The 27,639-nt window shown below is 37.5% G+C and overlaps 1 protein-coding gene and 1 non-coding gene across 51 annotated transcripts in view; one reads left to right on the top strand and one right to left on the bottom strand.

Annotated features, from left to right (window-relative positions):
* Positions 1-27,639, top strand: part of NEK11 (NIMA related kinase 11) — a 323,630-nt gene that overhangs the window by 42,974 nt on the left and 253,017 nt on the right. For 33 of the 50 annotated variants that reach the window (XM_054681001.1, XM_016941917.3, XM_016941920.3 and 30 more), the window contains one exon: positions 11,256-11,421. In XM_054681001.1, the coding sequence (XP_054536976.1) occupies positions 11,256-11,421 (166 nt within the window). Of the gene's footprint in view, positions 1-9,322; positions 9,430-11,255; positions 11,422-22,206; positions 22,362-23,084; positions 23,303-27,639 lie in introns of all 50 variants that reach the window. The other 17 variants (XM_063807178.1, XM_063807173.1, XM_063807171.1 and 14 more) reach the window with 5 other exon arrangements.
* LOC112208742 (U6 spliceosomal RNA) lies at positions 23,619-23,725 on the bottom strand. The gene has a single exon (XR_002943318.1). It is a non-coding gene; the product is annotated as a U6 spliceosomal RNA (small nuclear RNA).

The following is a 27,639-nucleotide window of genomic DNA, read 5'->3' on the forward strand; positions in this document are numbered from 1 at the left end:
TTCTCACTCATAGGTGGGAATTGAACAATGAGATCACATGGACACAGGAAGGGGAATATCACACTCTGGGGACTGTGGTGGGGTAGGGGGAGGGGGGAGGGATAGCATTGGGAGATATACCTAATGCTAGATGACGAGTTAGTGGGTGCAGCGCACCAGCACGGCACATGTATACATATGTAACTAACCTGCACAATGTGCACATGTACCCTAAAACTTAAAGTATAATAAAAAAAAAATACAAACCTGGAATGAATTATTCATTAGAATATTGCATTTTGAATATTAACCTAACACTAATTTTAAATTTGGAGCATATAATAATTGTAACAGAAGCTAACCAAATTATCTGTGGTAAATTTTTTTTATATCCTTATTAACATTGTTATGCTCCTTAATTTCCTCACCTGCATAAGTAGGATCTTTGCTGTAAGCTCAGAACTTCTCAAAGCGTAATGGGGTGAATGAGTGATTTGTTGCCTAGAGTCTTATGTTATCAATATTTATTTTTGTTTTTAAGGCATATTACTACTTTTCCATTGTTTAACAATTTTAAATCAATGAATTTTGCTCAGTTGAACTTTTAAAAAGACTGGCCCTCAAACACACAAAATTATACCTGCAGGGTTGTGGTACTTGGAACAACCTCAAAATGTAGACTTCACCACCTTGTTAGGAGAATAAGTCCTGAGAAACACTGCCTCCCTCTTCTGTATGATGTCTTTTCCCAAACCTCCAAATCTGCGGCGCTATAATTGGCAATATTCCTAGCTTCCGTGAGATTTCTGTAACTCTCAAATGATAATGAAGAACAGACATAGGGTCATTAGTGCCTCATCGAAAGCAAAACCATTATTCCAATCACAACGACAAGTTGTTTTTGTTTTTTTCCTTTTTTCTTTAATGCTAGGGAAGGGAAGAAAGCAGGTGTCAGGAGTTTTTGTTCTTTGAAAAATGAAAAATTTTAGACTGTCTTACTCATTAGACACTGAAGATCTCTATACTAACAGCAGAAAGGGAAAACCATTAAATCTGGAGACAAAAGTCTATTCTTCAGAATTGATGGTCTGTTTCCTCCTTCAAGAGGTAAATGGTGGCTCCATTGTAACTTGCTTTGTGACCTTAGATAAATTGCTTAATGTCCCAGGACTTCAATTGATTGAGGTACTTTGATTATCTGCTTTCTGAGGGTCTTGTCCAGCTTTAAAATTCTACAAAAACATAAAATCCATTTCAAAACTGGAAAAGAAGCTGAATATGGGGGGAACACATTAAGAAAATTTGGTAGCTTTGTGCTTCTCTTGGGCCAGGCCATTACAATGGGTATTATCATTTCTCTGAGATATTGTGAAACATCAGAGCAAAACCTTTTTTTTCAGGTATGAATATCTGCCATTTTTTTGTCTATGCTAATGTTATTATCAGCTCCCATGGGTAATTCAGCTTCCAGATCAAAGCTATTCCAGCAAGTATGTTAGCAAGCAAATTTTTATAAACTTGCATTTTTAGTACTTTTTTATCTCCTATCACTAGAGAACTATAGAAAAAGGTATATTTATTACTGTTTGTAAAGTGTATTTTCTTTTCCTTTTCTTTTTTGGCAGGAGAGAGTGAAAACCAAATATTTTAAGAATTCTTTTTTTCTTGGTCTTTTTCAACTCAGTATTTATTTTAAAATCTTTATATTTTTTGATTGGCGAATCATCCATTCCCCTTGCTTCACTCTTTTCTTTCTTGCCTCTCATTTTAGATTATCTTCTGTTTGCTATTATTACTTCTATATCATCACCTAAGGGAAGAAGGATAACACTGGTGGAATTTTAATAATTTTGAATTCTGGTGTTTTTAAATAACTTAAAAATTTTTATATAAAATAATTTTGAATTATGTTTTCAAATTAAACAAATATCATGTTGTTTTACTTTTGAAATGTACTAATAACAAAGAATTTTTAGTCATTTATCCCCCAGTTTTTTTTCTCACAATAGGTTCATTTCTGTGTAGTTCACTGTAGTTCATTTTGTCATGATTTTTAAAAGATTCATATCAATGCTCAAATAGAAAAGAGCCAAGTTATACATTTTTTGTTTAAATTAGTAGACTCATTAACTGCTTTCTAAGTAAGTAAGACATAGCCCAGTTCTCAAAGGGCTTACCTTTCTTCTAATCTTTTTATACAGCATAGCTATACCTAAATAACTTTATCATTTGGGTTTTTATAACCTTAAGCATTTACAAATGAGTGGAATATTTACTGTACTACATTCTCTACCCCTGATTCTAATCTCTTCTTCTTTAAACATCTCCTCTTCCTTCTTGTAGCAAAGTGGTAGTATCAGGAAATGGCTGATGCTATCAAAATGGCTTAAACAATAAGAAACTCTTGTCCTCCTATCAAGAAGTCTAGAGAGAGAGCAATTCTGGTTTGACTAATTCAGCAGCTGAGCAACATCATCAGGGACGTTGGGGCCTTCTCTCTTACCTCTCCATGTTTCTGCCACTCATATTAGGGTGGCTTACTTCATGGTTCCAGCTGGCTGCCATAGTTCAAGGAGTCACATGCAGATGATCACATGCAGAGGTGGATTAAAGATGAGTTTCCTCTCATGCTTCTCTTTTTATCAGTGAGGAACATCTTTTCCAGACCAATTATGATTCACCACAGGAACTAGGGAGAGGATCCTCCTTTCCAGAGCATATGATGGTAGGGGTGTTGGGGGATGACTTTGTGGGGTAGGCAGTCATCAGTGTTTCTCACAATAAGGAGGCCACAATATTCGATGACTCTGCCCATCTGTATAAATAAGAAAAATAGAATTGCTTGACCATTTGTCTCAGGTTGTGGGGGAGAAAGATAGGGACAAGGAGGAGCTGTATATGATTTTAAGGGGAAGTTAGAATTGACACAAGGCATCCTTGGTTGTAAAGAGAACTTTTAGAGAAGTAAATAGAAAGAAGTTCCAGAAAGCTGTCTCCTCCATGAAGGGAATCCACTCATATTGTAGGTAAAAGAAGGGGGAAGGGCAATTTTTTCTCCACTCTTCTACGAGACAGCCCCAGCAGCTTTTATGGAGGCTGTGATTTAGAAATGGGGGGGAAATGCCTGTCATGTTGTGAGGGCACAAATGCACAAGCTTTTTTAACACTGCCTGAACAAATGCAGACTTTTGTTGCTCCCCAGTTAATTAACATGCTCTGATGCATTTTTTTTGGCTTGGCTATCAACTCTTTGGTCATGTGCTTGGGGAAGGGCTTTGCATGACACAGCGGTCAGACATTTTATCTTTTCTCCATGTGACTTCCAGGAAGCCCTCTAGGGAAATGCAGGACATGGTCCATTTGGACGCCAGCTCTATTCTTGCACTGACACCAGAGATTCTCTGCAGAGAACTCCAGGGAGCACCAGCACTATTTCCAGCCTTGAGACATGTGCTCAAGTCATTTCTATTTTGCTTATTTATACAGATGGGAAAAGTCATAGAATTCACATGATGGTTATTAGATATTTTTTATTCATGCAATATTTGTCTTCAAACCACCTACTCCTAGAATTTTTGTTTATCCTCTTCTGCTCCTTAAAACTAAAAGGCAACTTGCAATGATTTGTTATAGTACCAGCACTGAGACACTGCATGAAAGTTGTCACCACAAATGGAAATATAATCTAGACAGCAGCCAGAAATAGCATGTTTGCCAAACAAAAATATCTGAAATAATTTTACTCCTTTTTTGTTCTTTATTAGCTGTATTATTAATTATTTGCCTATTATCTGTATGTAATACTCATATGCTGCTAAAATATTTGTAAACAAAATCAGTCTTGAAAAGCATAGTAAATGGAATTTATCTATAGGTTGTAATTGGTTTGCAGTTTCATTGTTGAATATTTGAGGCACTTTATTTTACTTTGTCTAGGAATCTTTATTTGCTAGCCATCTTCAGGAGTATAGGGAAACCGGGCCAGAATTTAAAATGGGAGGAATTTCCTTTATTTTTATCCTGTGGAAGACAGTGTTGGGGTCCTGCCTATATCCCCTGGGCACTTAACATTTTCTTATGCATGGACTCAGCCTCCAACTGCCTGCACATGCAATTCTGCCTGAGTGCTCTTTCTAGCCATTAGGATTTCCTGTGCTCTGGCAAGGGAGAAGAGTGGAGGAATTAATACTTCCAGGGAGCAATTTTAGCCAGTGAATAATGGGAATTGGTGGATTAATATCCCAGCCCCATTACTCCTCACCCTTTGGGCAGGAGAACTCTGAGGTTAATGTTCTACACTAGCTCCCGGAGTTTCTTGACAGAATTAAGCTCCAACTGCCCTCAGTGGTAACTGTCTTGATGATATACCCTTTCATGGCTTCCTTCCCCTCCTGTCTCACTTCCCCACTTTCCTATTACTTCCCAAATTACTACTTGCATTCAAATCCTTGTCTCAGGGTTCGCCTTCTAGGGGACCCAAATGAAGAGAGTCCTTCAGAGCAAAGCATGGCTTAATGGGAGGGTTCCTCATGCTTATTTTAAAGATCTTGCTATGTAAAGCTTAAATATTTTTTGGAAAAAATGGGGAATAAATGGGTGGAGAGGAAGGAAGAAAGAAAACAAGGAGGGAAGGAGAGGTTTATGAACCTGACAGTTTTACAGTTTTATATCTCTTAAAAAATACTCCTCCTCCCTGTAACATTTTAATTCCACATTCCATAATGTATAGTGTGATTTTGTGTATGTGTATGTATGTGTTTACTCTAAGGAAATATACAGCATATATAAAATATTGTAATATATAATATAATGTATAAAGTCATTTTTTAAAAGAGTCATATGCTGATTAACTTTCATAGCCTATTCAGGTAATGCAAATACAGACACTCTTCTACTGGATATTGACTTATACAGGGCAAATGGTAAAGAATGATACATTCATTTATTTTGCTGCTTGAGCTCCACCCAGGGAAAAGGCAATGCAGCAAGTATAAAGCAGTTTGCATTTGCAAAAGTGAACATCTTGAAGCTCTAGTCCGTGGAATTTGCCTTTTCTTCCTGCTCAAAGAAAGGTTAGGAATCCTACTGCCCACCCCCAGCTCTATTTTAGCATTTATCATGAAGTTGTCCAACTATTTATATACTTGTTGGCCTCCCCATGGGACTGAGCTCTCTTGGAGGGCAGGAGTTTTGTCTTTTTCATCTTTGTATCTCCAGCACATGGCATGGTATTTGGCACATAGAAGATAGTTAATAGACAGTAAAGTAACAGAAGGGTGAGATTTCCTGTCTCAAAGTCTTTGGCAGTTTGTTCCTCAGTTGCTGATGTCTGCCATGGGCACCTACAGTTTGCCATTCCTGCACTGCACCATGATGCCCTTTTAACTCCTGCTGTAAGGCTCTGCTACATGTTTGTGATCGGGGTACGTAGAATGGACAAGATGAATTAGAGAGTTCTAACCCCCGAATGAGCTAGTTCCACGGGGTTAATTGTTAAAAAACAAAAAGCAGTGCATATTGTGGCATATGGGGATAACCCATAAAATAATTTTGTCCTTTAATGTGACACAGACATAAAAATAATATTTTTGTTTTACCAAGGGAAGGAAAAACAACAGAAATAAAATGAAACTCCATCTGTAGTATACTGTAGTATACTTGCTACTAACCTCTACTCTTTTTTTTCCCCTACCAGCTATTCCTTTATGTAACTTTGTTTCCTGGCTTTTCCATTATTTTTATCAATGTGCCAATTTTTAAAATAAATATTACTCTCTGCCATTATATATCTTTTTCATGCCCCTTTACTTTTAAAAGTTATATATCATATTAAAAGAGATGAAATAACTTTAAAACAGGATGTTTTCCACCATCAATTTCTATCTACATGTAAATGGAGAAAGAATTACCGCAGCCTTAAATACATTAGAAGAGTCTAAGGTGGAAATGAAAATGAACCCAAATGAGCCAGACCTTTGGAGGTTTGGCTTTCATTGCCCCAAAGTGTTTATAGTTATTTGTGGTAACACCTGAAAGTACTTCTGTGATGCATAATTGCACTGGTCAGGACTCCCAGGTGCAGGTAAGAGCAGCCACCCATTGCCAGTTTAAGCAGAAAAGGTTTTGTTACAGAACACAGATAGTTCATAGCAGTGGTGGGAGGGCTGGGGGAGCAGGCTAGAGGGCAGAACATCACCAGTGAAGTGACCTAGTGCCCTTGAGCTCAGGGCCATGCTGTTTCTGATGACACATATATTTGCAAAATGGAGATGCTGTGCCACCTTGTTTCTTGATGCAGCTCACACTCACATCAAAGTGTTGAGTGGATGCAGCTGACTGACAGAACCTAGGTCACACATCAGCACCCAAGCTCAAGAGAGGCTGGCAGTCATAGGGTTGGTTTGTCTGTTTTTATCTCTCCAGGGGAGGCAAGACTTACAGCCCAGGGATCTGCCACAGTGTAAGGAAGCTGTCTAAAGTGGGCAGCCACAAATGACAAGTGTCTGCTACAATAATGTCTCATGAAAACAGCAGTAAGCAAATTGTGTAAGCTGTTTGGCCTCTACTACTAAGAAATACATGTAGCAAAAAGATTGTAAGGAAATACACAGAAATGTTAATTCTGATGGTTTCTGTGTTGGATTGTGGGTAATATTTTCCTTATGTTGTGTTTTTAAATTTTTCTATAATGAAACTATTTCCTTGTAAATTAGAAAAAAGAGACCTTCCCATTTAAGAAAGGCAGATAAAAATAATTCCTGCCTTCCTAGAGGGATGAAAAATCTTAAAACCCCTGATTATATTTCATAGTCTCTCTTTGTAAAACAGGCAAATGATAAATAAAACAACACAAAAGCAAAATCCAAAGCCAAAAAGTTACTCGTTTGTCTAAGTTGAAATTAAAATTTCCTGTGGCTTAGGCTAAGTGGGTACAGTAGCTGCTAATCACATCAGGGTCACAGCTCTGAAATCAGAAAGGCCTCAGACATCCTTACCTCACTTTATAGCATTCATTGCAATTTGAAGTTTTGAAAAACACAACCATACATGATATATACACATTCATGCACATTTACCTGTTGTCTTTCCCAGTAGACACAAAAGCAGAGACAATAACTCCTCAGTGCCCACCACACTGTAGTCATGTAGTAGGTATTTACTAGTTACCTGTAATGAATGTTAATAGTTAAATCAGAAAGGAAAGGACCATTGTCTCTACTGCAAAGTTTTCCAGTTCAACCAGCTGACTGGCCCTCACTGAGATGGCTGTTGACTGGATGGGATGTCATTCTGCTGCTCCCCATGCTTTACTGGGATACCAGAGATTCTAGAGCTCTCTTAGGCCCATCTGTTTACGCGCCCCTTGGAGAGCTTTTTGCAGCTTCTTACCCTTGCTGGACATAAGAAAATGTGGGAGTTTTGCAATCCTCTAAGCCCTACTTTGGAGGGATAGCACAGGTCTCTTGCTCTCAGGCCTTCTTACCCATCTTGGAGTTCTCTTTTTAGTTGCCTTTCTGGACCTGACCCACAGCACAGCAATTATTTTCAAGGGCTCAGCAGTTTCTAATTTTTTTACCTGCCCTCTGACCCTATCCCCTTCCCCTGGTCTAGAGAAAGATCTTGTTCTCACCTGGCAGCAGGAAGAATGCTCACCCATTCACTGTTCATATGTTCCTCCAGATCCTTTCTCTTTAGTCTTGGTCTTTTCTTTAAAAACTCAAAAGACATGTGTTTGACTCATTTCTGTAGTGATTTCACCTTTTACCTGAAGCAGTGTATGCTGCTGGTTGAATAGGGAAAATGTGAAAAGATATGTGAAAATTTGGAGAAAAGTAACCCTTAATTAATATCTCAAAGATGTCATCTTCCCCATTTCTACAAAAGGTAGGCCAATTTCAAGGGAATGAAATTAGCCATAGTTATCCCGAATTTCCAAAGTTATTCTCAAAGTTTGTCAGTTCACTGATGCTAGAAAGAAAGAAAGCATGTAACTTGGGAAGTCTCCGGGGATGCCTAGTTTTGCTACTGTCTTGAAATTTCTCCTGGGTTGAGGCTCTGATAAAATAAATGTCAGTCATGTTATTTAGGAGGGGTGACAGGCTGGAATCACTGAGCAAGTGACAAACTGTCCCTTGACTTGGTAAGTTTCCATGCTGTCTTTGGCTGATACAGATCTCGTATTAAGTGATATGCAATGAGAGTTTCCTCTGTCAGCTCAGTGACGTGATTTTAGGTAAGGAAGGTGAACGTCTCCGCATCAGCTAGAGAGATTATAATAGATATCACCTGTCTTAATAGCCCTACCTTCATCTGCTAAACTGTGGACAAATGAGATTTTATGCTTTATCATCAAGGTGCCAGACGGGGCTCAGGTAGTTACATTTTATATGTAAAATCTCATGCTCTGCTGCACAATAGTTGGTGTTTGCAAGGAAAAATAAGTATCCTGAAGCTTTTTAGAGCATTTATTCCTTCACAGCAAGAGAATATTGCAAATTGGTAAGACTTTATATTGTCGTGCTTAACCACTGTGACTTTTATAACTGCATGCTAGCTGGGGTACAGTAAATTACTGAAAAGCTCTATGAAAATGTCTTTGTGCTTCGCCTGCTGCTTTGTAATCTTCAGTAGTTAAAAAAAGTGTCTTGTATGTCATTTCTAGCTTCTTTGGGTATACTAACAGTCTGAAATGCCACTCCTAATAACATTAGGTCATTTTAAACCAAATTCTTGATAGAACAGTCTTTCTTCAGAGTGTTACCAAGCAGGCATTTCTCTAGAATCTACTTCTTATTAAATAGGAGCCTAATAGGCTGTTTAAAACCAATGTGAAAACACGTTAGGGGAAGGAAGACAAGTGTTCCAACTTTCTATATTGCAGTCACATTTAAAGACACCTGTTAATGGCATAGTTGAGTCCTTGCCTGTGAGGTTCCTGAGGCAGAGCTGCCCTTTCTAATGCAAATTGGCCTCCTCTTTGTGGAAGCAGCTTATGCCTGCTGTTGGTTGTCTTTTGGGAATGAGATGAGTTCAGAATGGGAAGACCATGGAGAATATTTAAAGTGAATAAAATATTAAAGGACTCAAATTTCAGGGGAAGTGACTTCCCAGTAATGGTCATCTTGGATTAGAAGGTTTTCCTTATGAGATTTTTGGAGAATGGAAACTTAACCCAGCTTTTATTGCTCTGGGAAAAAAAAGGTCAAACATTACCCAACCCCAGAATAGGATAAGGGCACTTTCTACATTTTCCTACTTAGGCTCTCAGCTTCTAGGACAGATTTCCTAACTTAGAATTGTAACGAGTTTTTAATTTTGTTTTGTTTTGTTTTTTTAATTGTAGTCTCTCACTGAGAAATGGGATGGGGGAATACTATACAATAGTGTGCTGACTGCAATATCAAAACTTCTAGACCCTGAATATGAAACAAGAAGAAAGCTCTACCTCTGGTAATGCCTGAGGATATTACGGTTCTTCCATTGTAAAACAGAGGGAGAGGCTTGTTTGAATTACTGAGAAGTTAATAGCATAATCACATTTTTAAAAATGGTAGAAGCTCTTCTCTCCAATGTGATTGAAGCTGGTACTTGGTTAAAAAAAGGAAACAATTTTAAAATAAAATGACATTAATTAAAACATTTACATCAACTTAAAATATATAACTGTACATTTTCTCCAGTTTTTGGCTGTATAGCCAGCATCCAGTGTCCTCTGGTTAGAGACTCCTTCATCTTTTTTTTTTTTTGCATAAACTACATCCATAAAATATATATTATTTTTATATTATTTTTTAGGACCTAGTTTTCTAGATTTATTTTCTGTAACAATCTGAATTCAGAATACTAGATTTTCACATTTTTAACCTTTTTAGAACTGTCTTTTCAGTTACTTGACAGCTGTTTATTTTTGCAACTTTTTATTTTCAAGTTTTTTGGTAATCATTTGACTTAGTTTTCCTAGCAGAGATAACTTTCACGCTCACTCTTCATTTAAGTTATATTGAAGTCATAAATTTACAATGATGAGCATAACTGGCATTAGCAGGCTTGGGAATAAACACAATGACTTGGTAAGCATACATCTCAACTGGGAGGGCAGAAGTTCATGGGCATGCCAAGGAGAGGTTATTAGCTGGAGGCATTCCCTGTGGCAAGGGCATCTGTCAGCATCTGTTAGGAAGGACTGGAGAATGATGGTTAATCTATGCATTGGTTAAAGGGCCTAAAGAAATTTTCCACTATAATACATTTTTATTGATATGCATAGGTAGCAACTCCTAAAGAAGATTTTTGTAAAATGTTTTCTAGTACAGGTCCTGCAGAACTTGCCCTAATGAACTGCCAATGCTTGCTTATAATCATCAGACTGTGTCTGCAAACATAATTGGTGTTCTAAAGTATTTTTTCCTATAGTCTAGTTCACACTTTGGTACTATAATTGATTTGTTTATCAGACTCTTTTTTTTCTTAGATGGGAAGAGATAATGTTTTGGTCTATTCCTCATAGAGTTATCACAATTTTTAAATTAATGACTTGGGGATTTAATGAGCTCTTCTCTCATTTATACATGTTAGAAATACTAAATATCTCTATTAATGTTTTTAGTTAATTTTTCCTGTTAAATACTGGTAGTAATGAAGTATGATATGCCAAGGATAGTTTTAAAAAGAAAATAAATAAATATTGCTCCTATTGATATTAAGTCGATATATTTGGAAAATTTTAAGCTGAGAGAGAGAAGCATGCCTGTGAGTGTGTGTAAATACATGTAAATACATACACAGAGGCAAAGAGAGACACAGAAAGAGGCAGAGACACAGAAGGAAAGATAGGCAAAGAAAGAATAAGATACAGAGAGACAGAGTGATGGATTACATATATATATGTGTGTGTGTGTTTGTGTGTGTGTGTGTGTGTGTATGAACACACATAGAAAGAGACAGACAGAAATAGATAACTATAAGAGAAACCAAGAGACACTGAAACATCTAGAGAGGTGGAGGAAGGGCCACCCCAGCAATATTGCTCAAGATTAGTTCCATGGCTGCCCTTATAGAACTGTAGGATACACAGATGAGGAGGTCAGAGGCCTTGGGGAAGCAGGACAGGAAAACAGGCCCAGGTCCCACCAGGAGACACAGTGTCATAATAGGCAATACCAGATATATGAGTAGGTCACAACCTGGGCATTAATTAATGGCTCTGTACCACTTGATGATATTTGTTAAATGTGTTTTTCAGCTCTAAATGTTTTTAAATTTTTTTTTGATCGCAGAAAGGTACTTAAGGAAATATCTGTTGGAGAACTAAATCCAAATGAAACTGTACAGGCCAATTTGGAAGCCCAACTCCTCTCCAAGCTGGACCACCCAGCCATTGTCAAGTTCCATGCAAGTTTTGTGGAGCAAGATAATTTCTGCATTATCACGGAGTACTGTGAGGTGAGACTCTCCTTTTCTCTTGGAAGTCTTTATAAAAACTTGCTGAATGGTAAAAAGCCTTCTGTAAAGAGATCTTAAAAGTCCAATTATCACACCATAAATTGAACTATAAAGACCTGGGATCCCATGTCTTGCAGCTAAGAATGATTATCTGTAGATAATTGACAAAACTTGTTTCTAAGGAAGGGTTTTTCCCTCCATTGGCAAACTCAGTAAAAACGAATATATTTTAAGGTGGAGGCCAGGTGTGGTGGCTCATACTTGTAATCCCAGCACTTTGGGAGGTTGAAGTGAGAGGATTGCTAATCCAGGAGTTCAAGACCAGACTAGGAAACATAGTAAGACCTCCATCTCTACCGAAAATTTAAAAAATTAGCGGGGCGTGGTTGTATGAGCCTGTAGTTCCAGCTAGCGAAGAGACTGAGGCAGGAGGATTGCTTGAGCCTAGCAGTTCAAGGCTTCAGTGAACTGGGACCATGCCATCGCTCTCCAGCCTGGGCGATAGAGTAAGACCCTATCTCTAAGAAAAACAAAAAACAAAAAGGAGAAATTACTGCAGAAGAATGCGTCAACAATTTTTTGATAGGGGGAAGGGCAAACCTTCTAGAATGGTCTGATGCTTAGACGGACATTTAAATGCTCTAACAGATGCTTGGTTACAGTAGAGGTATATGTCCTGAGTTTTGGATTCCAGCTCTATGGTTTAATTTCTTCAGTGGAAGTTTGGAAATGGAAATATGGCTTTTTTCCCCACAAGAATTCCTCATATTTATCAATTTGTGGTTTACAGCTTGAAGTATTTACAGTTTTTCCAACCACTCTGATTTCTATCCAAGTAATAGCTGTGTATTTTACTGAGCCCCAAGGGAGTGTGAAGCTGCTTAGAGAAGTGGGAGAGGGGAAAGTGGACAATGTGTAGCTGCAGTGTGAATCTGTGTGTTTACTCCTGAGACATTATGGAGAGAGGATTGACAGGGCTTGGGTCAGGTAGAGAATACCCAAAGATGACTACGCTCAAAAAGTATCTCCCAGAATATTATGGAAGCTAGGGTTAGCCAAATGCACCTTGGGAGAATTTGGTACTGTTCATACTTTAGGATGAAGTCAGGTTATCACTTGGATGTTGCTGGAGCCCAAAAGACATGAGGGAAAAAAGATGCTCTTTAGAGTAGACGGCAGTTCTGTTTGGGCCAGAAACTTTGGACAACTCGACCTAACTTGAAGGTGCCATTTGTTTGAGAGAGAGAAAAGAAGAGACAGGAGAAAGAAAAGAAGCTCAGAAGGAAAAGGGATAGCAGCGAAAACAACCTTGCCTGCTTTACACATTAGCTGATGTATCACCCAAAATGAAACCAATAGCCAAGTTAAAATAACTGAACAAGTTTGAAATATTCCATGTCTTGGCCATTCCCCTTCAGGTCAGCCTCAGCCTTGCTGGGTATTTTCCCATCTATGTCTTGACCCTGCTTTGCTTGGAGGAAAGTGGACAGGGTGGAGGGTGAGTGGAGAAGAACCAGGTCATTTGGATATCTGCTTGTCCATCATCCAGTGGATTGCTGAGAAAATCAGTAAGATGATGTCAGGTGTGATCAGTGATATTGAATATTTACTCTGGCAAATATGTCACCAATTCGTGCAAAACTACAGATATTTGCATATGCATATGTTGCATACTATGATCCACCTGCTATAATTTGTTCATATTTCTTCTTTAGCCTCCTTCAGTTAATAAACTGTGTTATTTTAGAAACAACTGACTCATACTGCTTATAACTATTACTGCTACCTCTATTGCTGCTTTTAGGACATTGACTTTTTCAAAGACTCTTTCCATGTCTTAGAATATTTTAAACTGTAGTCAGCACTATTTCACAGAACTTTCTGTGCTGATGGAAATGGCTATAGTTGTGCTGTCTAATATAGTAGTCGCTAGTCATATACATGGCTCTTTAGCACTTGCTGTGCGGATAGTGCAGTTGAGGGCCTGGATGTTAAATTTTATTTAAATTTATTTAGTTTAAATTTAAATAACCATATGTGGCTCCTCACTACCGTATTAGACATACATAGTATATGTTGCTATAACTTTCTTTCCCTGTATTAATTGAAAAAATTTATAATTTTAATGTAATTTTAAACTACCAGAAATGTTACAAGAATAACACAATGAACTTCCATATGCCCTTTATCCAGATTCCCAAATTGTTATTTTTCCACATTTGCTTTATCTTTCTATCTACATTTTTTAATGAACCATTTGAGAATAAGTTTCAGACATGATGCTCCTTTGTCCTAAATATAATACAGCTGTGAGTATTTTCTAAGACCAAGGACATTCTTTTATGTAACCATAGTACAGTAATCAAAATCAGGAAATCAACAGTGATACAATGCTAGTATGAAACCCAGTGGTTCTCAAAGTGTGACCCCAGACCAGTATCATCAGCATCACTTGGGAACTTGCTAGAAATACAAATTCTTTGCCTCTGCCCCAGCCAGCTGCATTGAATCAGAAATTCTGGGGGTGGGGTTCTGGCAATCTGTGTTTTGACAAGCCTGCCAAATGAGCCCAAAGCATACTGAATTTTGAGAATCACCCATCTAATTCACAGTCTATATTGTCTGAATTACATTCTTAGAAGGGACAGTTCTATAAGATTTTTGTTGTTGTTGCACAGGATCTCATCCGGAATCATCTGTGTTGATTTTTAAATGATGGGTGGTTTCAGTGGGCTGAGCTGCTCTCCCGGGAGGGGCTGTTGCCATGGTGATGGCTGCTGGCAGTGCTGAGAGACAGCTGTGGGGCCGCCTGGGCTCTGTGTGCCACTGAGCTGGCAGGTTGCCACTTCCCTGGACTCCTGAGGAGTGACTTGCACAGATTGCTCTGTTCTTGTTAACAGAGATATTTCTCATCATCAGACCCAAATTTACTCTTAACTGGCACAGGGCTGGTGTTATCCTTTTTATTAAGGTAAAATAATAGTATAGGAAATGGCAGGTGACCAAAATTGCACCTCATAGAAAAATGCTATCACTACCATTGAAATGGCTTATCTCTTTATCTCCAGGTTCCCTCTTCTGTAATTTAATTGGGGGCCTTTCAAGACTGAAATATATAAATGCATTAGTGAGGCTTCTGCATCTACTACCTAACCCTTTGGACACATACATCAGATTATGAGTGTAAAACAGCAGACAACTGAACTCTCATAATTTCTGGTCAAGATTTAACCAAATCTTTGATGGGGAATAGTTCCAAAACTACCAGAATGGCAGAATATTTCAAATATTGGTGTCTTCTATTTTCCTCCATGTAGGAAGGAAATGGAACTACTGCCCATCCTCCACAGTTTCACACCTTTTCATCTTTGCTTAGGCCATATCCTCTGAGAATGCCCTTCCTCCTAGTCCCACATCTTCAAATCTTACCCTGACTCCCAGGCCCAGCTTAAATGCCACCTCCTCTCTCATAATCAAAGTTTCCAATAAACAAGGTTCCTTTCCCATAAACAAAGCCTCTCATAAACTCCTGGCTAGAAATCACTCCCCACCCCAATCCCAATCCCCTCAACTCTCACAGAATCTTTATCTCTCATGGTACAAAGCACAGTTTACATCATATGAGCCATGTCAGATTCTCAGCATGTGGGATTGATCTTTTTCTGATTCATTTTTCTATCACATCGTGGACCCACATAGTGAACCACAAAGAAGTTAGCACTCAAGATATTTTTTGATGTATTCTTTACCTCTTGGTTCCAGCTGCCTCCCACCTCATTTCTGTCAAACACCAATGGTAATGATAAAATATTGAATCCTTCTACCTGTTGTATATGTTAAAAGTATTTTGTCCTACCTTACTGTGCTGATATACCTAACAATGTGCTGCACTGGAGACCTGTGAGATACTGCCTGAAAGCCTTCCATTTGGGTGAAGACAAAGCATCTCCAGAAACCTAGGCATTAAATTAGTAGACACACTAGAGAATGGGTGAGATCACATATCTTCAGGAGAGGGTGGTGGTAGTGGTTGTGGTGGAGAGAACATATGATAGGGAAAAAGGCAGGAAATGTTGGACTTCTCTATTTTCTGCTTGGTGACATTAACATAGGTAAATAAAAATTTTATCAATGTAGTACTAGTTCTCAACATTGGCTGCATCTTAGAATCACCTGAAGAGCTATCAAAAATCCTGAGGCCTGAGGCCCACCTCTGGAAAGTCTGATTTAATTGATCCTCGGGAATGGCCCAGGCATCAGGGTTTTGAGAGTTCTCCAGGTGATTCTAAAATGCAGCCAGGGCTGAGAATGGCAAAATAAATAATTTTAAAAATTCAAAATGAGAGAATAGTTAGTGTGGAAATAGACAAATAGTCATAAAGGAAAAATTTGTCATTATTGGTGGAGCACTAAGCAAAGATGAGGCCCAGAGCTGAGAACAAGAGAGTCTGGCCCTGTAGTGAGTGTAGTTTTATGATCAAGCCATTTAGCCTGTTGCTCTTATTCATGAAAATTGCCCAACTTGTTCTCCTTGCTTCCCAGGCAACCTTCTGATCCTAATTTAGCTTTCCATATATGTCTCCTCTAATAGGAAAAAATATGCTGGCTAACCTGAGATGAGTTCCCTATTGCCTTGGCGGTTCTAGCTCTCATTGCGTATGAATACGTTGGCAATCTGGATTATTTATTGATGCCTTATGAACTTGAAGTTCACAATGGCAATTGTAATCAAGGGACTTTCCAAAAGCCATTACTGAGCCCCAGATCTGTGTCAGATACAATTATAGTCATTGTGTGGCATAACAGAGATAATATGATAATATTTAATGAATTGTCAGGTAGGATTAATGAGTCATTTATATCAGTTGCTAAAATACAAGGGGGAGTGTGGTATGTGTTATGGGAAGGGTATGGTTAAAGTGCTGTGGGGGTAATAGGAGAGAGAAATGACTTCTGACCATGGGAACCATGAAGGGGCTAGCATTCTATTTGAGTTCGCAGTACGGGAAAGATTTGGCCAAGAAGAATAGAGCAAGGACATTTCAGCTAAATGGAATGATGTGATAAAAGGCTCAGAGGTAGAAAAGCATGGGATGTGATTTAGGAACCCAGTACTTCACCTTTAATTGTAATATGTTTGCAGTTAAATACATTCCCTAATTTTAACAACTTATATAATCATAGTATAATTATCAAAACTAGGAAAATTAATATTTTACTAGTTTTCCCCTTTATGCCTTTGGTCTATTCTAGGATCCAATCCAGGATTCTACATTGCATTTAGTTCTATTTCTTTAGTCTCCTCTAATCTGTGACAATTTCCCTTTCCTGCCTTGTTTTTTATGAATTTGACACTTTTGATGGGTAACTGGCAAGCTATTTTGTAGAATGTCTCTCAGTTTGGGTTTGTCTAATGTTTTATCACGATTAGATTGAGGTTACATATTCTTGGCAAGACTACTACAATAGTAGTATTGTATTCTTCTCAGTACATCATATTAAGGGGTACCAGCTGTATCTTATTACTGATGATGTTAACTTTGATCACTTGGTTAAGGTTCTGTCTTGTGGGGTTTTTCACTGTAAAGTTACTATTTTTTCCCTTTGAAATTGATAAATATCCTGGGTAAGATAGTTTGAGAGTTTTCTATTAATAATAGCCTGTTTCTTTTCAAATCTTCACTCATTAATTTTAGTCTCTTTCAGTGGAAGTTGCCTGTGGCGATTCTTACTCTCTATTCTTTACCTAATTGTGATTATATATTTCTCTCATTCTTTCTGTATTTACTAATTGGTATTCCACTGTAAGGAAGAGCTGCTGCTTCTCCTCCATCCATGTATTTTTTCAGTTATTTATTTATATTAGTATGAACTCATGGATTTTAAAATATTATATGGGTTACACCCAGTACCGTCACTGTTTATTTTGTTGCTCAAATTGTTCCAACTTTGGCTAATGGGATTCCTTCAGATTGGCTCCTGTGTCTTTTTAACATGCCCCTATCCTTTTTTGAGGAGAAGTAAATTCTTGCTTATTAATTCCATTTTACAGATGAAGAAACAGGACCCCAGAAAGTGGAGTGATTTTCTGACTGTTAAATCCAGGGCAGAACTAGGACCAGGGGTATTGGGATAGATGCTCCTTTTCTTGGCTTATTCTCAATTATTTTCAGTGTCTTTATCCATCTCTATTTCTATAATACGTATACATATTCACATAAACTATTTGTACACAAATGCAAATTTTAATGTGATGATATGATTATTTTCTCTCAATGGAAGACTAGATAAGGTTTTAAATAGTGGAAAGTGTGTAGACTTTGGCATCTTCTATTCAAATCTTTGTCCATTTCCTTCAGCAAATTATTTCATTTCTCTGACCCGTTTTTCTTAAGAGAGTATAACATGTATTTTGTTTTTATAGGGATTTGAAATAATGAATGTTGAAAAAGTGACTATCAGAGCTTTTCTCCTAGTAGATTTTCAATAATGAAAGTTATTATAATTGTTCGTTATTTCACTGTTACTCACCCCCCTTTCCTCCCTCCAGCTGTTTTCTAGAAGTAAAGCTAGTTTTTACCTCTGAGATTTTGTCATGCAGCCTTTAGTATGAGGATTCATGCCAAAAGGAAGAAATATGCAATTTTTTTTTTTTGAGACAGAGTCTCACTTCATTGCCAGGCTGGAGTGCAATGAATGGCACAATCTCAGCTCACTGCAACCTCCGCCTCCCAGGTTCAAGCAATTCTCCTGCCTCAGCCTCCCGGGTAGCTGTGACTACTGGCGCGTGCCACCACGCCCAGCTAATTTTTGTATTTTTAGTAGAGATGGGGTTTCTCCATGTTGGCCAGGATGTTCTCCATCTCCTGACCTTGTGATCCGCCCACGTCAGCCTCCCAAAGTGCTGGGATGACAGGCGTGAGCCACCGTGCCCGGCCGCAAATTCTTAACCACTAATAGGCCTGATAGTAACTTTGAGGCAAGTACTTTCCGAACTGATTGTACTATAAAACGGAACATTTGAAATTTCCTCATATGTTTCTTTTTTATGCAAAAGTATTTAAACAAACCAAGTAAGCGGGTTGAGTTTTGCAATCTTGAATCTCTAGTGCGTGTCAATAGACTATTACAAGTAAATTTGGCAATGACGTGCAGCCACCAGGCTTACTAGTTCTCAGAGGGTCCTTGTAGAACTTCATATTGGGTGTGTTGTGTCTAGTATTAGAAACAAATCCTTTTCTGTGCTTCAGAGCCACTGCTTATAGTCCTGAAGCCTGTTTGGGACCACCACCCCCCAGGATTGGTTATTTATAGATGAGGAACACCCCTGGAATTTGACCATTGTGACATTGATTGGTGATCATCCTTCCTACTGTGAACTCAAATCAGGCATCCACACATTGGGGCTGTACACACCTCAGGACTGTCTTCAGTGGTTTGCATTGCTGGGATTGCTGCTGATTGAAGGAACTAAGCATTGTTTTCAGAGTGGTGGGTCCCATCGGGGCCCTCTGATTTTCCTGGGCAGCTCCATCTAGGAGTAGGTAGGCCTCCCTGAATTTATCCTGTGTCAATTCTATGGGTCTAGATTTTGTCCAGTTGGGGAAGGCTGTAAATAATACGAGTGTCTAATGTTTTTATATACCTAAACTGATCCATTTGTGATTTTTATAAGTATCAAAATTAAAGTCATTTGGTTTGTTCCATTTACTTTCTTTCTTAAACTATGAAATATTTTGACCTTTTAATGAAAAACAATAAAAAATAAGACCACTGATTTTTACCTAAAATTGTTAAATCTAACAATTGAAAAGCAAGACCAGTTTCATTGAAAAGAAATGCACTAATGCACTAATAGAAAGCAATCTGCAAACCCAGTAGAGTTTATGACATTTGGGGTAAGGCTTTAGCTGTCATATGAATTTATATAAATACAAGTGTTTAAAAATAGAATCACACTAATTTATTTCAAATGGTTTTTTTTAAAAAACCCTGTGCTTTATAGATAAAAGCATTATTTCACATTATTTCATATCACTTAAGAATAAGTTCTGCCATTTCTTATTCATCTACATTTACCTCAGCAAAAAGAACACTATCTCTAAAAGAATTTGAAAAAAATACTAACTAAACTCAAGATGTTCATTTATATTATTAGAAATGAAAATCATAATACTGCATGGCATTCTTCAGTACCTATTTAGAAGCTGGTTTTTTTCTTGTTTTGCTTTTAAGAGCATAATGTGGCTTGACATTTCCCCCACGTTTTATGCAGTCTCTTAAAGTGCACTTCCAAAATTCTAGGAAAATGTCCTCGGGTTGTACAATATAATGACAAAGGATCTCCTCCCTCACTGCCTTTACCTCCATTTATTGGTATTCTCCTAAGTAATGAAACAGAGTTTCAAAAACATGTTATTGTAAAATGACTCTTATTCAACCCTGCCTTTCTCAAGTACATCTTTTGCCTTTGGAGTTGTTCAAATTTTAGACAAAATGTTTCCACTGACAGGCTAAATATTAAGTACATGGCCTGTTTATATTATTGCCTAGCATCATGCCTCAAAGTTTGTTCCATGGACCACCTGTCCTAGAGTCACGAAGGATGCTTGTTGAAAATACAGATTCCTTGGGTCTATGTGGATTTACTGAGTTGGAGTTATTGTTGCTAATGTCTAGGGATATGCATTTTAAACAAGCAACTTGGAAGATTCTGATGTATAAAATTTGAGGTCCACTGGAAGGATGCTTATTTAATGGAGATATGGTAGGCTATGAAGAACAGCACTTAAAATGTCAATCCAGTGAATTAATAAGGGAAGCTTTTTCATTATTTTATTTTGTTTTATTTTGCGATGGAGTCTTGTTCTGTTGCCCAGTCTTGAGGGCAGTGATGGGATCTTGGCTCACTGTAACATCTGCCTCCTAGGTTCAAGTGATCCTCCTACTTCAGCCTCCCGAGTAGCTGGGATTACAGGCGTGTGCCACCATGCCTGGCTAATTTTTGTGTTTTTAGTAGAGACGGGGTTTCATCATGTTGGCCAGGCTGGTCTCGAACTCCTGACCTCAAGCGATCTGCCTGCCTTGGCCTCCGAAAGTGCTGGGATTACAGGCATGAGCCACTGCACCCAATCTGCATTTACTGAGTCAGAGTTATTGATGATAATGATAATGATAGTTGATGATAATAGGGATATGCATTTTAAACAAGCAACTTGGAAGATTTTGATGCATAATATTTGAGGTCCACTGGAAGAATGCTTATTTAATGGAGATATGGTAGGGTATGAAGGAAGAGCATTTTAAGTTGTCAATCCAGCGAATTAATAACGGAAGCTTTTTCATTTTAAAATAAAAAGTAGGACAGAATAATTTTTGAAGTTCCTTTTAGCCTTAAACATTGCAGGGATTTTTTTGTTTTTGTTTTTGTTTTAAATTCAGGCTTCTGAGAATGCTCTTCTTTTGTCTTTTAAGGTTGTAAGTGCTTTGATTGCCAATGTTAATACAAGGATTAATTTTTAAAATCAAATCCTTTTAGGATTTAAAATTTGATAATAACAATCAAAGGTGGGGTTAAGAACACTGAATTTGGGTTGTTCTTCATTTCTTTAAAGCCTCGGCATTTCAAAGGCAATCTGTCATTGGCTAACTGGGATGGTGAAAGGAGGAGATACTATTAATCCATCAAATGTTACAGTTTGGGTTACAGATTTTCAAAACCTTAGAAGTTAACATCAAGTCTTTTATTGCAACCTTCAAGGGATAATCTTAGTGAAGGAAAACATTTTTTGATAGCTGTATAGACTTAGGGCAATATTAATTTTGGGTCAGTTAAAGTCAATACATTTTTCATGAAAGTTATTTTAGCAATAAAAGTCACTATTAAATATTTCTCAAGGACAAAGTTAAGAAAACAGAATATACTTACAGATATTGTAATAAGAATTTCTTAGACCAACGCATTACATTTCATCAAAAACATTAGCTTTTTACTTTAAAGACAGCTTAGAGAAAGAAAGTAATGCTTTTCATATTGCTGAGTTAAAATCAGACTAAAAACTGTATTTCTTTGTTGTGTCAAATCATAATTTGTTGTGTCTAAATCTTTGAGTGACTTGTCTATCATAATTAAATCCTTAGAAAAAATCAGAGGTTTTTGTTTATTTTTTGTGTTTTTTGAGATTGGGGTTTCATTCTGTCACCAGGCTGGAGTGCAGTGGTGCAATCATAGCTCACTGCAGCCTCAATCTCCTGGACTCAAATGCTCTTCCCGCTCCAGGCTCGCAAGCAGTTGAGAATATAGGCATGACACCAGGCTGGGCTAATTTTAAAATTGTTTTTTAGAGATGGGATCTTGCTATGTTGCCCAGGCTGGTTTCAAGCTCCTGGCATTAAGTGATCATCCTACCTCAGCCACCTGAATTACTGGGATTACAGATGTGAGTGATTGCATCTGGCTGTGTTTATTAAAGAACACAGTAAATGCAAAACAAATAGTTTTTCTTGAGGATAAACATGTAAAATGGAAATAGGAAGAATAACTTAAGAAGCACAAGACACAGATCTTGGATTAATTTAATCTTTCAGTGTTCTCTCTTCCTGTCGATTTCACATAGCCCTTGCTTAATGCTAACAACAGATATCTTTCTTCTTTTTAAAGTTCTACCCAGAAGGCAATGGGGAGTTTGGCTATTTCCTTTGGACATTTCACTTTGAGGCCTGTTATTGAAGGCTCTTTTCTGGTTTTTCCTTCAATAGTCTAAATATATATTTATTTAATTACAGGAAATCAGGCACTTAATATCAATGCAGGAAACAGACACACAACTTTTACCCACCTCTGTTGTTCTGCATCTCTCCTTCCACTTGAAAGATTGTAAGCAGGTGATTGTCAGACCAACAATAAATGTCACTCAGAGAGCATGCATCCATATGGCAAGGTAACCCAGAAAACATAATTATGCTCATTCACAAAAAATAAAGAAGTTGATATAAAATGTATAGAATTTAATATTTCTTTAACACAGTTTAAAAATGACAATAGGATGTGAAAAGCAGCATTGCAGTTTGGGGATAAATTCCTGAAAGGAATGCTATTTTAATGCACAAATGTCTCCAAATTTTAGTATTATAACTGTTAAAATAAAAACTTTAAATAAATTAAATTTACCAAAGTTTATTTGAGCACACACACAAAAAATTTCTTGAATTAGGCAAACTTCAGAACTAGAAGAAGTTCAGAGAGCTCTTTCTGCCCAGCAACCTGAGCAATGAGCTTTTATAGGATGGACACAAAAGCAAACCAGAGAAATCATTTGATTAGCTATAGCTAGGCATTTGCCTTATTTGGGCATGGTGTGATGATTTGGCTGCCTGTGATTGGCTGAAACTCAGCTATTTCTTCTGTGTATTGGTTTGTTTACATACTACGTTAGGGTGAGGTTTGCTGCACAGGAATGCAAGGTATGGAGGCAGCTTCAGGCCAAATTTAAGTTAATTTAACAATTTCTCCATATTAGTCAGTCTCTCAAAATTGGGCATTGATGCCACTCTGTCACCATCGTCATGGACTTTTTTGGTCTTGGTATGAAATACATAATTCATGGCATCAGGCTAGTTGAATGATTCCTTATGTTCTCTTTGTGTTTTTGTTGTTTTAACAGTAATGAGACCATTTGATGTACAACAGATGGCTGTATATGAGCATTTAAGACACTTGAGAGAATACAGAACACCAGGGAGACTATTGTGATGGTTATCAGGAGGATAATACTAAGAGAGTGAAGTGTATTCCTTAACAGAGGCCACCATGAACCAAAACAATTATAATAAAATGAATCAAAAAAATGAGCCAGAAGAGGAATCTACTTGTTTTAACCAAGTAACTTGTTTGTTTACTTTTTAAAACTGAGTTTCTACCATATCAGACATATTTATGAAAGGGCAGCATACATATTCCCATGTTCATCGAGTAGTCCAAAACAGTCTAAAACAATGTTAGCAAGAGAATTTATAAAGGATTCTGGGCAACGATAGCCTTTGCAATAGAGTCAGCTATAGTAGCTAATATTTGAGACAGATTTCTGATAATAACTCTATATACATTTATGCCAAGCCAAAGAAGAACCATTCTACAAAAGATGCCCATTTAGAGTGATTTAAGCCTGCCGGAAAATTCCTCTTTATTATTTTTATTTTTAAATACGGAACGCTTCATGAATTTCCATGTCATCCTTGCACGGAGGCCATTCTAACCTCCTCTGTATCGTTCCAATTTTAGTATATGTGCTGCCAAAGCAAGCACCATTTCTCGTTAATCCATGGCACAAATTAAGGGATACAGAACAATGTTCAGTTTCCAGTTGCTTATGAAGTGACAGTGGTACTGTTAGAATCTCTAATCCACATTGGTCCCTTATTTTCCACTTGAGACAAGGAGTTGCCCACACATATGGTTGATCATTAAATCCTCCACAGATAAAAATATATCCTGGAGGGGCACAAGAGACAGTTCCTTGTGTGATACTTTGTGTGTTAGAAATCACCAGTTGGGAAGCACTGGTAATATTTATCCAAGGGTCCATTATTGAATCATTGTATGGTAGATTACTTCTTACCAGTAAGAAGGGATTAGGGTTATAAAGTTGTCTACAAACTGTCAACTTATCTTTCTTTTGGTTTTCTTAGTTTCTGGCATAATTTAGCTGCAAAACCCTCAATATAGGTTTTTCCTACTATTAGATTTAAACAAGAGTCTGAATATATGAATCTAAAAACCTAATCATGTGGAAAGAACCAGATGTGCAATTTTTTTTTGAGACAGAGTCTCGCTCTGTCTGTCAGGCTGGAGTGTGGTGGCATGATCTCAGCTCAGTGCAATCTCCGCCTCCTCAGCTCAAGCAATTCTCCTGCCTCAGCCTCCTGAGTAGCTAGGATTACAGGCGTGTGCCACTACGCCTGGCTAATTTTTGTATTTTTAGTGGAGATGGGGTTTCACCATGTTGGCCAGGTTGTTCTCGAACTCCTGACCTCAGGTAATCCACCCACCTCTGCCTTCCAAAGTGCTGGGATTACAGGCGTGAGCCACTGCGCTTAGCCCAGATGTGCAATTTGAACAAATAGTCACCCTTGGAATATTAGTGAAATTTGTTACATGGTGAACTAGAATATCTCTAAGATCATATAGGGATTCAGGTTTAACATGACATAGTCAACATTCAGTCTAGTTCCCTGCAAAAGCTATCAATTATGAAATCTTAATTATCACATTATCTTGCCATATATAAACAGAAAAGAAAACAAAGAGGAAAGGGAACAAAGATTTCATAGTGACAGAGGAGAACAGTCTTGACCTGTGATCTTGGGAAAGCTGTCCACATCTAGGATGCCATTTGCTTCTGGAGAAAAGCTTCCCTAGTCAGCTTTACCTTGAGATCTCCAGTGGATTTACTGTCCCAAGAGTCTGGAGGGGCTCTCTTGAGTTGAGATATAGGGATCCAAGGCTTGAGGCCCTGAAATTTTGCAGTAGTGTGGGTGGTGGGAAGAACTTGGTATGATCTTTTTCAGTGAGTCTCGAGGGCAGTCTTTCTCTGGTGTTGCTTCCAAAAGACCCATTCAGTGGGTTCTAGATCATGAAAGATCTAGTTGTCATCAGCTGGTGGGTCACAAAGGGTTTCTTTTAACTGGTAAAAATATACTTTAGCATAATGCATTAAAATCTTTCAATATTAAGTCATGTCAGAACTTATAAAAGTGTGAGATTCATGAGGTTCTATTATTAGGGCCATACACCTTCCGGTAACTATTTTATAAGGGGTCAATCTGTGTTTTCCAAGGGGGGTGGATCTGACTGCCATCAATCAGTAATACCTTTGAACAAGGCAATACAGTCAATTCAGTTAGCTTTGCCTAATACCATTGTGTTTGTAATAACTTATTTAACTGCTTTATAACTTGTCCGGTGAAATGAGCGCCTCTACCACTGGAAATTTCTCCAGGAATATTCCATAAAGCAAACACATTTCATGATAACCTTTTAGCTACTGTTATATCAGCAACCTTCCTGCATGACGGGAAGGCTTCTGTACATCCAGAAACTATTCATTGAAGGTAGGAATTGAGTGATGTCCATCTGTAAGTATTCAAATGATCCAGCAGGTGCCGGAAATGTATCATCTGAGTGTTTTTTTGTCTTGTCAAAATTATGGGTTTGACAAACCAGACAGTGGTTATAAACCATTTTAGGAATTTTAGAACAGACAGCCTGCCAGTATTTTTTAAAATAATTGGGATTATTTTATCTCTCCTATGATGAGTTAAGGAGTACAGAGCTTCTAATAATTAAAGCTTTAAGGACTCAGGAAGGACCAAGCAACTGTCCAAGCCCTCCATTAGCCCACACTTAACATTGAATTTACATCCTTTTAAATACCAGTTGATTTCTCCAATTCGGGCACAAAGCATTGTTTATGAAATAGTTCATCATAGGTAATTTGACTTGGATCAATCTTATGGAGCTCATTCAAATTGTATATCTTAACAATTTCAGTACTGGCGGACTTAGTATGAAAACCTGCCAAAGCATTTCCTTAGCAACCAATTAATTGGTGTTCCGCTTGATGTGGGGTTAGTGGTTTTATGAACCAATCAATTTATTCATTAGCATTCTAGAAATTCTTATCTAATCTAATTGTGTGAACCTAAGGTTATCAGAAGCCTATGTTGTCAGAGTTCTTTCCATGAATCCCCTCAAAGTTGAAAAATTTAGGTTTATAGTTGTTTTCAATAGCTTTCAGGAAAATACCAAAGTAAAACAATTAACTGTCTGTGGATGGCAAGACTTTAAATGATAATGGTTAAATGTCTGATGAAAATTAATTATAATGCAATTGACAAGAAAATTTTGTTTCCTTTTCTGTATATACAGAAAAAATTAAAATTACGAGTGATAGTAATATGTCAAGACTATCAAGTTTCTGGGAATTTCATATAATTTCTGGAAAACATATTAATAACATACTCATGCAATATAACTTAAAGATGGTTCAGCAACACTTATTATTTGACAATGCTTCCCATGCAATTTAACACATCAAATAAGCCTAATTAGTTTAACATCTCTCTTTTTTATAAGAAGAGAGGAAAAAATTCCTTTGAGAAATTCCAGAAGTCAGTTTGGAAACTTCCAAAGTTGGTTTGAGGTCGAAAGGCCTTAATTTAATGCTTGATTTTGAGAAGTGGTTAAAAAATGTCAAAGGGTTTAAAATACTTAATTAAAATAGGATCAGAGGTCACTGGCAACAGTAGTCATTTAAGCAGAGTGATAATTAAAATACTTCAAAGAAAGTTACATAATTATAGAAAAACCTTAGCTTTTTAAATAGAGAGAACTGTTTTCTTGAGTGATCAAAAGACTTATAAAGACCACACGAAGCACAGGAAATTGTCTTTTTAAAAAAATTGACATATTTTTGTTATAGAGGGTACATCTGTAGGTTTGTTACATGGGTATATTGCACCCAGGTAGTGAACATAGTACCCAATAGGTAGTTTTTCAACTCACATCCCCCTTCCTCCCTCCCCTATCTAGTAGTTGGCAGTGTCTGTTGTTCCTCTGTTTATATCCATGTGTGCTCAATGTTTAGCTCCCACTTATAACATGTGATATTTGGTTTTCTGTTCCTGTATTGGTTTGCTTAGGATTATGGCCTCCAGCTTCATCCATGTTGCTGTAGAGGACATGATTTCATTCCGTTTTTATGGCTGTGGAGTATTCCGTGGTGTATATGTATCATATTTTCTTTATCCAATCAATGATTGGTGGGCACCTAAGCTGATTCCATGTCTTTGCTGTTGTGAATAGTGTGGTGATGAACATTATGCATGCATATGTCTTTTTGGTAGAATGATCTATTTTCCTTTGGGTATATTCACAATAATGAGATTGCTGAGTTGAATAATAGCTCTCTTTTGAGTTCTTTGAGGAATCTCTAAACTGCTTTCCACAGTGGCTGAACTAATTTACATTCCCATCAACACTGGGTAAGCATTCACTTTTCTCCACAGCCTTGCCATTATCTGTTGTTTTTTGACTTTTTATTTTTATTTTATTTTATTTTATTATTATTATTATACTTTAAGTTTTAGGGTACATGTGCACAATGTGCAGGTTAGTTACATATGTATACATGTGCCATGCTGGTATGCTGTACCCATTAA

The sequence above is a fragment of the Pan troglodytes genome, chromosome 2 (assembly GCF_028858775.2).
Source record: "Pan troglodytes isolate AG18354 chromosome 2, NHGRI_mPanTro3-v2.0_pri, whole genome shotgun sequence".
Lineage (NCBI taxonomy): Eukaryota > Metazoa > Chordata > Mammalia > Primates > Hominidae > Pan > Pan troglodytes.